The 13716-nt window shown below is 42.4% G+C and overlaps 1 protein-coding gene across 2 annotated transcripts in view; it reads right to left on the minus strand.

The window, feature by feature from the left end:
* The window catches only part of dip2ca (disco-interacting protein 2 homolog Ca), a 228952-nt gene that overhangs the window by 28146 nt on the left and 187090 nt on the right, over nt 1-13716 (minus strand). Inside the window, exons 17-23 of one of the 2 annotated variants that reach the window (XM_034703282.1) lie at nt 13214-13328; nt 11221-11360; nt 10714-10850; nt 10412-10620; nt 10169-10283; nt 5997-6198; nt 4636-4745 (exon numbers count right to left, since the gene is read on the minus strand). In XM_034703282.1, coding sequence (XP_034559173.1) covers nt 4636-4745; nt 5997-6198; nt 10169-10283; nt 10412-10620; nt 10714-10850; nt 11221-11360; nt 13214-13328 — 1028 coding nt within the window. The remainder of the gene's footprint in view (nt 1-4635; nt 4746-5996; nt 6199-10168; nt 10284-10411; nt 10621-10713; nt 10851-11220; nt 11361-13213; nt 13329-13716) is intronic. The other variant, XM_034703283.1, reaches the window with a different exon arrangement.

Below are 13716 nucleotides of genomic sequence, written 5' to 3' on the forward strand. Positions count from 1 at the left end.
CTCCTGTTTCGCTCTCTGAACTCATGTAGTCGACGAAACGCTCCCTCATTTTCTCACTACCAGCCTCATGCATCACAAATCTCTCCTGGTTTAAAGATTTAGAGGAGGTTTTTCTACACCGATGAAAACATCACTCAGCTGCATGTCGGCTCAACTCTGAGCTTTCATAAAACTTTCAGAGCTGCAAATGAAAGCCTGATTTCTTTCCAGTTTTCTCGGGTTCCTGCCTCAGATATTAAAATCTACACTTTGGTGGGAGCGTTTATCTGAAATGGGCTCAAGTGCGATGACTGCTCCCGTATGAACCTGGAGCCTTACAGTGTCACTGAATGCTTCTGCCTGAATGAGCTCCAGATCAGAAACATTTGGACACAACCTCTCAGCCTTTAGCTACCCATCAGGAATTGCTACTAATCTATTGTTCAATCCAAAACAAGAGAAATCTCACATTATTATTAATGAAGGTCTTAATCCTTAATCTTAAAATTTAGACTTCTGTCTTTTGCAGATGATGCAACAATCCATCCATCCATCTTCCTTCGCTTATCCGGGTCCAGGTTGCAAGGGCAGCAGTCTCAGCAAGGAAGCCCAGACACTCCTCTCCCTGTCCACTTCCACCAGCTCTTCTGGGAGGATACCGAGGCGTTCCCAGGCCAGCTGAGAGATATAATCTCACCAGCATGTCCTGGGTCTTCCTTGTGGCCTCCTCCCAGACGAACATGCCCGAAACACCTCCCCAGGGAGATGTCCGGAACCAGATCCTTGAACCACCTCATCTGGCTCCTCTGGATGCTGAGGAGCAGCGGCTCTACTTTGAGCCTCTCCTGGATGTCTGAGCTCCTGACCCTCTCTCTAAGGCTGAGCCCAGACACCCTGCAGAGAAAGCTCATTCAGCCTCTTGTATTCGCGATCTTGTTCTATCGGTCACTACCCACAGCTAGTGACCATAGGTGAGGGCCGGAACGTAGATTGACCGGTAAATTGAGAGCTTTGCCTTCTGGCTCAGCTCTCTCTTCACCACAACAGACCGGTACAGCGTCCGCATCACTGCAGATGCTTGTGAGGATCCAACAATCCTCTTTTCTAAATCAGACCTGTTGTTTTTAAATAACACGCACTGTGAAAGGCATGTTTGGTCCAGCGGTTAAGTCGTGAGATGCCTGACTGACGTGACCCTGTGAATGAGGAGAGTCAGCGGTGTTGTGGCTGTGACAGAGAGCGGAGCAGAAACACACACAAAAAAACAGAGGAAGCCCAACTTTCTGTGTGTTTGTGCAGAGGTGTGGCAGTGTTTATCAGTTCTTTAGTGTAACTGCTGTGAAACAATCAGAATGTAACATCTTGTTGGTCTTTTTCCCCGCTCTGACTCCGTCTTTTCAAAAGCTTCGCCACTTTTTAATACATTCAAATGTATGTAAAAGTATCAAAGTACCAAACAATGGAATGCTCTCTGTGGTTTGTGTTGTGATGTAAGCGACGCTGTGACCCTGAGTTAAACTTCTAGAGCTCGACTGCAGCCCGAATCAGAACAAACTGGAACCTGCCTGCAGATAAAACCCTGTTATCTCTATGAGAGAGGACTGGCATGTTAAATACCGACACAAAGAACCTTTGTATGCTCTGAGTGTGTGTGTGTGTGTGTGTGTGTGTGTGTGTGTGTGTGTGTGTGTAATTCCAGGCTGTAGATAGAAATCAGGTCTCATATAGTTGAATTTTATCAGTTAGTGAGAGCTGGTGTTGAATTCTCATGTTAATACCATGAGCTGTATCAGGTTTCATTATCAGACTGGATGATCATGAACACGCCGACCACCTGCCAGGTAGAAAACTGAATGTCCCTTAAACTTACATGACAAACACAGATAACGCACTGAAACAGGATCTGAAGACTCTTCAGCTGGTCCAAAACACTGCAGCTCAAATACTCACTAGAACTGGGAAGAGAGAGCACATCTCTCCCATGTTAGCTTCTCTACTCTGGCCCCCCATCTAGAATATAATTTAAAAAATCCTTCTTCTGACCTACAAAGCTCTTAATGATCAGACACCTTCGTATCTTAAAGAGCTCATAGCGCCCTATTACCCCTCTAGAACACTACGCTCCCAACATGAGGGCCTGCTGGTCGTACCTAAAGTCTCTAAAAGTAGTATGGGAGGGATCCTGTCTTTCTCTCTATCTCACCTGTCTCCCTCTCTCTTACTTTAACTCTTCCTGTCCCATTAAAGTTACTCACCATAGACCTTTCTGGAGTCCCTGAGCTCCCTTGTCTCGTAGGTTCCTCTGAGCTGCCTTAAACGTGCCAGACTCCAGCTGCTACAACTACTACTATCCATCTCACCACTATCATCTCTCTCTCTCTTCATCTCCCTCTATCCCTCTCTCCAACACAGTCTCAGCAGATGTGTGTCTAACACGAGTCTGGTCCTGTTTGAGGTTTCTGTCTGTCTGTAAGATGGGACTGGATCTTATCCTGTCTTGATGTTGGGTCTTTGTTAATAATAGAACTTAGAGTATGGTCTAGACCTGCTCTGTTTGGAAAGAGTCTTCATAAAATGTTTGTTGTGATTTGGCGCTTTATAAATAAAGATTGATTGATTGTTCTATTTGGATGATTTCTGACATTGGGTAGTTGTTTTGAGCCGTCACTTCCGAAGATAATTGTTGTTGTTCTATTGTTGATCAGCATGTTGTGCTCATTTATCTTTAATAAAACAGCACTGAGTGAGAGCAGTGATTTCATATTAAAAAACCTCTGTAGCAGAAGTATTCATGAGTGTTATTATCTGTTCTGCAGCAGAGAGCTTAGTCTAACCCTGCTGGCAAAATAAACAAGACCTCAAGAAGAACCTGAGAGGAAATTCAAGGTAAACCACATTACACTTTGTAAGATTACACTGATTCACACACAGAGAACAGAACACAAACAGCAGCAACAACAGTCTGAAGAGTAAGAGGAGCTCATTCACACAGAGGGCTCGGTTTTCAAAGGGATGGACATGAAGGATGGAGAGGGGGGGGTCATAGATGAATGAATCACTGAGGTAATGGACACGTTGACGGTGAAAAGCAGCAGCATGAACAGTACGTTTAAGATCTCAGCTCTTAAACCTGTTCATGAACTCATTTTGCAGGATTGATGAGTGAGACAAGCAAAGAGTAGGTAACAACAGTTTACTAATGGAAGTATCTGAAGAGTCTGCCTCCTCAATAGTAACAGATGGAACATGGGTCAAACTTTAACGACAAAATACACATTAAAGCTCCTGTGAGGAGAACTGATATTTATGCTGACGCCTTTTTATGACCCACAAAAGCAATCAAGACAATACACAATAAGATGACTTCATTAACAAATATATTATAATCAGGCTTGGACCAGCTCTTAGTTATGCTGCTATAGGCTTAGACTACCGGAGGAACTGACACATTGACCCCCCCATCTCTTACTTTAGCTCTCCCTGTCACATTAAAGTTACTAACCATAGATCTTTCTGGAGTCCCTGAGCTTAGAGATCTTAAGGCAACTTGTCCACTGCAGTTTCTTTTAGCGCTGGCAGCGCCGATTTTCTATTCAAACTCAATGTGATTCAGCATTTTCAGCGCTCAGCGTCCTCAGCGCAAAAATGCCCTCAGCGTCAGCGGATTTTTGTCGCAGCGCTCTGAGCGCTCTCAGTTGAAAATAGTTCAACTTTTGGAACACTGCCGCGCTCATCAATGTCACTTCTTGATAACCGACCAATCAGAATCAAGAAGGGGCGGGACATCTTCAATTATTTTTGTCAACACAATGGCGGAGGTCCATGCAGAGGAGAAAAGTCATCACACAAGTTTTTCGAGATATGATTTCCTGGTTTAGAGCTGCTGCTGATGTTCTGACACGATTCTATCAACATTTTTACAGTGAAATAATAGTGAAAAATACTGTTGAATGAAAGCATGTATGAAGCATACAGAGCATTTTAAAACAGACATGACGGGACGCCGAAGTGTGGACGTGACGTCTTTCATTACCTAGCAACAGTAAACACTGGCGAGAAGCGCTCAGGAAAGGAGGTCATGGACGCTACCGGCGCAAAAAAAGCCGGCAGTGGACATGCCGCCTAAAGAGCTCATAGTGCCCTAATACCCATCTAGAATGCTACACTCCCAGCATGCACCAGCATACCTAAAGTCTCTTAAAGCAGTATGGGAGGTAGAACCTTCAGTTATCAGACCCCTCTCCTTTTGGAATCATCTACCAGTCAGGGTCTGGGAGGCAGACACCCTCTCTACTTTTAAGAGTAGGCTTCAAACTTTCCTTTTTGATAAAGCTTATAGTTAGAGCTGGATCAGGCTTGGACCAGCTTTTAGTTATGCTGCTATAGGCAGCCTCTTCCTCTTCATGCCTGTTTTTTCCCCTCTCTTATGACTTCTGTGTCTCCTCTGTAAGTTCCTTGGCTCTTTGATTCGTCTTTCTCCGCTGATAAAATCCGAAAAACGTAAATCGCAGCGTAAACTTCAGGCCAAGTAACCGACAGACAAATGCAACAAAACAGTGAGTGTGACCAGATTTAAACATGATGGATGGAAAAGTACAGATGTGTGTGTGTGATGAAGACTATGGTGAAAACCAGCAGCCCCCCTCTCACACACACCTTCCTTGCCTGGTCATTGTCTTCAATCTGACCCAGATCTCTGCCGCTGGCCTGGGCGATCCTCTTCCCCGACACTAGATTACCAACCATGACCGACGCAGGACCAATCTCTGCAGAGGAGGAGAAGACAAAGGTTTATAATTCACGTTTCAAAAACTTGTTTCCTGTAATGAGTTTTGACGGCTTTCATTTGAGAAGATCACTGCACCTGTGTTTTCTGTTCTTCTTCTATGCTAACGACACTGTCATTTACCTCTGACCAGTATCTACAAGTCTTCAACATGCATTTTATCATATCTAGGGTTTGTTTTAGGACCTTCTATGATTTTATTTCCCAGACGCACCCCTTAGTCAGGGTTTTACTTGCATATAAAGCCTCAGTACTTTAATACTGACCCAGGACCTGTCTGCATTGACGTGTGTTTCAATGAGGAACACTGTTTTCCAAGGACAGCGATTGCTTAGTTTCAAATTTTTTACAGCAAACACTAATTCTGATGACCAAGTTCCACCAGATCCGTGTCCGGTCCGTCTCCGATCCGTTACAGCACCCGATCTGATAGGTTTCTATTCTAGTCAATGTGTTAACTTCCACTGGATCCGCTCCGTTGCATTCCAGCTACGTCTCTGATCCAGCAAGACAGAGTCCTCTGGATCAGATACAAAGGACTTCTATTTTTGTTGGATGCCGGAGCACGACTCATCAAACTCAACAGAGCAGATGGAGCGGGACAGGAAGTCAGGCACCAAAACAAGATGAAAACATCCGGTTAATTTTCAGAATAAAACACTCTGTGTTATCACCAGATCGTATTTCACTTAACTACAACAACAAACCAAAGTCATGATGAGTGGAGCCAGGCCTGGAGTCAACAGGTCAGAGGTTTTCAGAGGACCAGAAAGACAACATGGATGAGGAGAGGAGGAGGAGAATCCTTGATCCAGTAATTACTGCAGGAAAACCTCGGTCACATGACTCCAGCTGTCTGGCGGTCCTGCTCTGTGCTCCGTTCCGAAAACGCAACCGGTGGGTGTTGACAGACAAAAGTGCATGGAGCAGGACCTCAGCGGATCATAGGCGGACCACAGCGGATCGGAGACAGACCACAGTGGATCTGGTGGAAGTCCGATGTGACTTTGATCTCAGAATTCTATAAATCAGATTCTGACTTTAATATCAGAATGTCACATTCTCTCTACCCCTGTGTCTCCTTCTGCAGCAGTGGAGTTTAATTCAGTACCTGTAGTTTTTAATCTAATTAACACTGAGCACCTTCACGTCTTGGTTACAGAGTGTTAGTGTGTTATGAAAAAGCTCCATTCATAAAAATCATTCAGTCTCTTATTCCTTCATACTGTACCTGGCTGTTTCTGCCTGGGTTTGGGCAGGTTGGTGACGCAGGTGTGTGGACACATGAGCACATTGCAGGGATGCAGTGCCCCCTCCAAGAACAACTGCTTGGTCTCTGACAGGTGGATGCCACCCAGAGGAGTCTTAGGCAGAGTGTTGGAGGGCACCAGAGCCAGGCAGTACACCCCCACCTGATGGATACCATCTATAGCCTGGAGAGTCGAAGTGGGACAGAAGAAAAAACAAGACAAATCCAATAAAATTATTTTGTTTCTTCATTTCTTGTGATTTCTGTTAACCCTCTGATCACTACAAGGACAAAAGACAAAGACTGGATGGACCTGATCTTCAGGCCCTCAGGCAGCACGGCCTGACTGTAGGGGGAGTCAATGCATTAGAAACAGACATGACTCTGTAGTGGAAGTCACTGCATTAAAAACAGACTTGACTCTGTAGTGGAAGTCACTGCATTAAAAACAGACATGACTCTGTAGTGGAGGTCACTGCATTAAAAACAGACATGACTCTGTAGTGGAAGTCACTGCATTAAAAACAGACATGACTCTGTAGTGGAAATCACTGCATTAAAAACAGACATGACTCTGTAGTGGAAATCACTGCATTAAAAACAGACATGACTCTGTATTGGTCATCACTGCAGCCACGCAGCAGTTTTCTCAGCACCATCATATAATGTTCCATCATATCCAGTCATATAAACCTTGATCTAAACGATGAGTGTCTTTCTCACCAGAAGAGCTAAAAAGAAAAACATTCCAGCAGTATCTGTGTTTCTGGAGGAATAAAGAGATTTGGTTTTATAGCAGTCATAAAAATACAGACAGCTTTTATAGTTTGACCACAGTCTCCACGTTGGCTCAGAGAGATCTGGAGCTGGAGCTGAGATTTTTATCTGTTGGTGCGCAATGTGAACGTAGAGTGCAGTATCAAATACTTCTGAGTGCATGTGTGGAAGGGAAAGAGAAAGAGAGGGAGGGAGATAAAGAGAGTCTAACGGATTCAAAGAGAAGAAATGTGATGGGTGTCCAGTTTCAATAACGACATTTGTCTGAGCTGGTTTGTGTGAAAGGAAGAGTTCCTTTTGGAACTCCACAAGGGACATCCAGAGGGCACTTTTTACGTTTTGTAAATTTAAGAGTCATCCAGGGGGCACTTTTTTACGTTTTGTATATCTAAGGGGCATCCAGAGGGCACTTTTTTATGTTTTGTATATTTAAGGGGCATCCAGAGGGCACTTTTTATGTTTTGTATATTTAAGGGGCATCCAGAGGGCACTTTTTATGTTTTGTATATATTTAAGGGGCATCGAGAGGGCACTTTTTTATGTTTTGTATATTTAAGGGGCATCCAGAGGGCACTTTTTATGTTTTTTATATATTTAAGGGGCATCCAGAGGGCACTTTTTATGTTTTTTATATATTTAAGGGGCATCCAGAGGGCACTTTTTTATGTTTTGTATATTTAAGGGGCATCCAGAGGGCACTTTTTATGTTTTTTATATATTTAAGGGGCATCCAGAGGGCACTTTTTATGTTTTGTATATTTAAGGGGCATCAAGAGGGCACTTTTTGATGTTTTGTATATATTTAAGGGGCATTCAGAGGGCACTTTTTATGTTTTGTATATTTAAGGGGCATCAAGGGGGCACTTTTTATGTTTTGTGTATCTAAGGGGCATCAAGAGGGCACTTTTTATGTTTTGTATATTTAAGGGGCATCAAGAGGGCACTTTTTATGTTTTGTATATATTTAAGGGGCATCCAGAGGGCACTTTTTATGTTTTGTATATTTAAGGGGCATCAAGGGGGCACTTTTTTTATGTTTTGTATATATTTAAGGGGCATCCAGAGGGCACTTTTTTACGTTTTGTATATTTAAGGGGCATCAAGGGGGCACTTTTTATGTTTTGTGTATCTAAGGGGCATCAAGAGGGCACTTTTTATATTTTGTATATTTAAGGGGCATCAAGAGGGCACTTTTTATGTTTTGTATATATTTAAGGGGCATCCAGAGGGCACTTTTTATGTTTTGTATATTTAAGAGGCATCAAGTGGGCACTTTTTTTATGTTTTGTATATATCTAAGGGGCATCCAGAGGGCACTTTTTTACGTTTTGTATATTTAAGGGGCATCCAGAGGGCATTTTTTATGTTTTGTTTATTTAAGGGGCATCCAGATTGCACTTTTTTATGTTTTGTATATATTTAAGGGGCATCCAGATTGCACTTTTTTATGTTTTGTATATATTTAAGGGGCATCCAGAGGGCACTTTTTATGTTTTGTATATTTAAAGGGGCATCCAGAGGGCACTTTTTATGTTTTTTATATGTAAGATGCATCCAGAGGGCACTTTTTATGTTTTGTTTATTTAAGGGGCATCCAGAGGGCACTTTTTATGTTTTGTATATTTAAGGGGCATCAAGAGGGCACTTTTTACGTTTTGTATATTTAAGGGGCATCAAGGGGGCACTTTTTATGTTTTGTATATTTAAGGGGCATCAAGGGGGCACTTTTTATGTTTTGTATATATTTAAGGGGCATCCAGATGGCACTTTTTTATGTTTTTTATATATTTAAGGGGCATCCAGAGGGCACTTTTTACGTTTTGTATATTTAAGGGGCATCAAGGGGGCACTTTTTATGTTTTGTATATTTAAGGGGCATCAAGAGTGCACTTTTTATGTTTTGTATATATTTAAGGGGCATCCAGATGGCACTTTTTTATGTTTTGTATATATTTAAGGGGCATCCAGAGGGCACTTTTTATGTTTTGTATATCTAAGGGCCATCAAGAAGGCACTTTTTATGTTTTGTATATATTTAAGCGGCATCCAGAGGGCACTTTTTTACGTTTTGCATATTTAAGGGGCATCCAGAGGGCACCTTTTATGTTTTGTTTATTTAAGGGGTATCCAGAGGGCACTTTTTTATGTTTTGTATATATTTAAGGGGCATCAAGAGGCCACTTTTTACATTTTGTATATTTGAGGGGCATCCAGGGGGCACTTTTTATGTTTTGTGTATCTAAGGGGCATCAAGAGGGCACTTTTTATGTTTTGTATATTTAAGGGGCATCAAGAGGGCACTTTTTATGTTTTGTATATATTTAAGGGGCATCCAGAGGGCACTTTTTATGTTTTGTATATTTAAGAGGCATCAAGGGGGCACTTTTTTTATGTTTTGTATATATCTAAGGGGCATCCAGAGGGCACTTTTTTACGTTTTGTATATTTAAGGGGCATCCAGAGGGCATTTTTTATGTTTTGTTTATTTAAGGGGCATCCAGATTGCACTTTTTTATGTTTTGTATATATTTAAGGGGCATCCAGATTGCACTTTTTTATGTTTTGTATATATTTAAGGGGCATCCAGAGGGCACTTTTTATGTTTTGTATATTTAAAGGGGCATCCAGAGGGCACTTTTTATGTTTTTTATATGTAAGATGCATCCAGAGGGCACTTTTTATGTTTTGTTTATTTAAGGGGCATCCAGAGGGCACTTTTATGTTTTGTATATTTAAGGGGCATCAAGAGGGCACTTTTTACGTTTTGTATATTTAAGGGGCATCAAGGGGGCACTTTTTATGTTTTGTATATTTAAGGGGCATCAAGGGGGCACTTTTTATGTTTTGTATATATTTAAGGGGCATCCAGATGGCACTTTTTTATGTTTTTTATATATTTAAGGGGCATCCAGAGGGCACTTTTTACGTTTTGTATATTTAAGGGGCATCAAGGGGGCACTTTTTATGTTTTGTATATTTAAGGGGCATCAAGAGGGCACTTTTTATGTTTTGTATATATTTAAGGGGCATCCAGATGGCACTTTTTTATGTTTTGTATATATTTAAGGGGCATCCAGAGGGCACTTTTTATGTTTTGTATATCTAAGGGCCATCAAGAAGGCACTTTTTATGTTTTGTATATATTTAAGCGGCATCCAGAGGGCACTTTTTTACGTTTTGCATATTTAAGGGGCATCCAGAGGGCACCTTTTATGTTTTGTTTATTTAAGGGGTATCCAGAGGGCACTTTTTTATGTTTTGTATATATTTAAGGGGCATCAAGAGGCCACTTTTTACATTTTGTATATTTGAGGGGCATCCAGGGGGCACTTTTTACATTTTGTATATTTGAGGGGCATCCAGGGGGCACTTTTTACCTGCAGGACTCGGCTCATCCACTGAAAGCTGTCCTCCTCAGTGGAGTCGGGCCGCTGCTCAGCTACGACCACAATCCTCTCGTCGTGAAGAACTGTGATGGAGAACACTGCTATCCTGGAAGATAGACACACACAGGGTCAGCTACTACAACTAAGACCGAATATAACATCAAAATGAATCAGTACTAACTGTCAGAGACAGAAACCAAGAACAACCACATATACGTTGCACTTCACACCTACCTGCCCCTGTACACAAACTTCATGGGCTCTACGGCCAGCGCCGTAGCGACAATGTCGTCAGCGTTGTGCTGACGCGTCCCCACCACCATCAGACCATCCATCTTCCCTGCCACAAATATCAGACCTGCAGGTCCGATGAATCCCAAGAGACCGGTCCTGGTGAAGGGAAACTCGCTGATGGGAGCCCCGTTGTTACACGTGGGAAAGACCTGAGGAGTTGGTTAAAACACATAGGGAGAAAAAGAGTGTAGGAAAGACTGGGAAACAAAAATGAGTTTAACAAAAATCTACCACACGCTCACCTCGAAGGTGTTCTTGGTCATGCCACTTAGACCATAGTAAGAGGTTCCAGTGGCGACAGTACAAACGCACAACTCCCCGATCTCATCGGTTTTACAGAGCTGAGGGACACCTTCAGGTCTCACCACACACATCAAACCTGCACACACAGAAACACACATCAGGACCTGATTAGTGTACTCATATCGCAATCCCTTGAAAACCTTACTCCTATACTTTGGGGGATTTCATGTTGTTGGATCAGTTGATGAAATACGAGGACAGAAGAAGGGATGAAATAATTCATGAGATAACACTGAAGTAGGGAGTAAAGTGAAAAACAAAGAAATAATTAAAAACAGTGTCATGGAGTTATCTACACACTAACATGTTGGGACTTAGACAAACAGTAAACACTTCATTCTAAATCAAATCTATAAAGTGTGGCGTTATCTGAACCTGTCGACGTATGAACAAACTTCACTCTGTGTCACTCTGGCGTGTTAGCAACACCTAACTCTCTGACTCACCTCCAGGCATGACGGAGCCAACGTCCTGTAGCGTGAGCACCGACAGCTTCTCCTCAGAGTCCACCCGGATCACGCCGTGACTCAGACCCTGCATTGACAGCACGCCACGACCTGGAGGGGTGCTGCCCTCCTCCAAGGGCCTGCAGGACGGGAGGGGAAAGGAAAACGGATGTCATTCCGGGTAAGAGTGAGGCATGCTCTTAAAGGGATATTTCATAGTGTTTGAAGTGGGGTTGAATGAGTTTTGTATCACTAGTAACTGTACGAGACACAACGAATGCTGCTCAGCTCGGACCCTGTAATGAGAAACTCCAGGGTGAAACAGCAACCAAGCTAGGCTACAGATTTCTGCAGACTGGGCCAAGTCTATCACAGAATTTAGCTAATTTTGAAAGACTCTGACCCACGCACTCATCTCAATTTAGGTGTATGCTCTACCAGGGATTTTTTTCAGCACTTTACTTTGCCACCATCCTTTTGTATTCAGTTTCCATCCATCCATTTTCTCCCACTTATCAAAGATAACGTTGCAGAGGCAGCAGTCTGAGCAACTCGACCCAGACATCCCTCTTCCCAGAAACGTCCTCCAGCTCATCCTGGGGTATCCCAAAGCATTCCTAGGCCATCTGTGATATGTAGTCCCTCCACCAAGTTCTGGATCCACCTTGAGGTCTCCGTCCAAGCGGACGAGCCTGGAATGCCTCCTGAGGGAGGCGTCCAGGAGGCACCCTCATAAGATGCCCGAACCACCTCAGCTGACTCCTTTCATACGAAGGAGCGCCGGCTCTACTCAGAGCTCCTTCCGGATGTCTGAGCTCCTGACCTTATCTCTAAGGCTGAGCCCAGACACCCTTCAGAGGAAAATCATTTCTGCTGCCTGTATCTGCAATCTTGTCCTTTTGTTCAGGACCCACAGCTCATGGCCATACTTAAGGATTTGAACGCAGATCGACTGGTGGACAAAAGCTTTGCCTTGCGACTTAACTCCCTCTTCACCACAGTGGTTCAGCACAACGCCTGCTGTATTGCTGCTGACGCGGCGCCTATCCTCCTGGCAATCTCACGATCCATTCTGCCCTATTCAGTTTGAAACTTGCAAATGTTTTCATTATTTTAAAATCATCACCCAAAAGTTAGGCCAGTTTATGTTTCTGTTGACAATTTTTGAGAGTGGGGAAAAATTTGAAAAACTGCAAACAAAAGTGAGGATGATTTTGGAAAGGGATGACTTTTTTCAGTGAGGTTGAGAAAAATCACATAAAATAAGAACAAAGTTTAAAAATGACAGCTAAGAAACATTTGAAATATAAGAACAATTTTAAATAGAACAATTCAAAGAATATGCTGTATTTTTGGACATGCTGACAATTTGGGAAAATGTAAAGCAATAGATTAATTGTGTCAGGAAAAGAAGGATAACTTAGAAAGAGGTGAGATTATTTTGGTTTGGCGAGGGCATTTAAAGTGTATATATATATATTTATATATTTTAACATGTGATTTTTTTTTTTAAAGAGTAAGGAGCTTCAGGCAGTCTATTTGGAGTCAGTATATTTACAGCAGATCCATGTGAAAAAAGTTTGTCCTGTTTGTGATTTTAATGAGTCTTAAAGCAGCCCTTCTGAAAAGAGAGGGAGTTCATTACTACCACACCCGCTGAGGCAAAGAGCTATTTATTAGCATGTGTGTGGCGCAAGCACACACACGCAAACACTAACGCTTTTACTGTGTCTTAATTAAAAGCAGGGAGCAAAAATTACAGCTGAAACCTTAATGAAAGCCGCCCTGTTTTGACTGTAATGTGGATTTTACAGGTTTAAACTGCAGAGGGGATGATGAAAGAGGTGGAAAGGTTGGATGTTTACTGCTTCCAAAGCCACATCATTGTAAAGTCAGATGTTTTAATGGGTTAAATATGAGCAGGGCTTAGTGGAAAGAGAGTTACTGAAGACATCCCATAGGATGGATAGAATAGTAGTCAGTGTGTGTGTACCTCCTTATGGCTACAGTCAAAGCCTCAGGGGAGCTGGCACAGGGACAGATGACCTCCGGCTTCAAACCTTTAGACTGGAAGACGTTGAGGAAGGCGTCACACGAGGAGATCGACCCTAAGAGAAACAAATGAAAAACATTGGTGGTACTTTTAGAAGTCTTAAAAAATAGATATTTAGACAATTTTTAGACATCCAAGTTCAGTAGTTGAAGTTAGGTTAAGGTGGTAGATAGCAGAAAGCATGCTATGTATTAAGAAAGTGGCCATATTATGCTAATTTCTTACAATTAAAACAACTCCAAATTCATCTCAGCACAGTGTGTATGAAAATGAATGATTTAGGTCCTGTCTCTTTAAGGCTCCTCTCTCCCTACAAGCCCACTGTCTTCTGTACAGGTACCACTATAATATAAAGCTAGATACATCTAATCTAATGCAATACAGTCCTGTTCACCATTATTGGCACCACTTCATTTTTTGCATAACCTCTACAATATCTTCAG

This window comes from Notolabrus celidotus, chromosome 15, assembly GCF_009762535.1.
Source record: "Notolabrus celidotus isolate fNotCel1 chromosome 15, fNotCel1.pri, whole genome shotgun sequence".
NCBI classification, from domain to species: domain Eukaryota; kingdom Metazoa; phylum Chordata; class Actinopteri; order Labriformes; family Labridae; genus Notolabrus; species Notolabrus celidotus.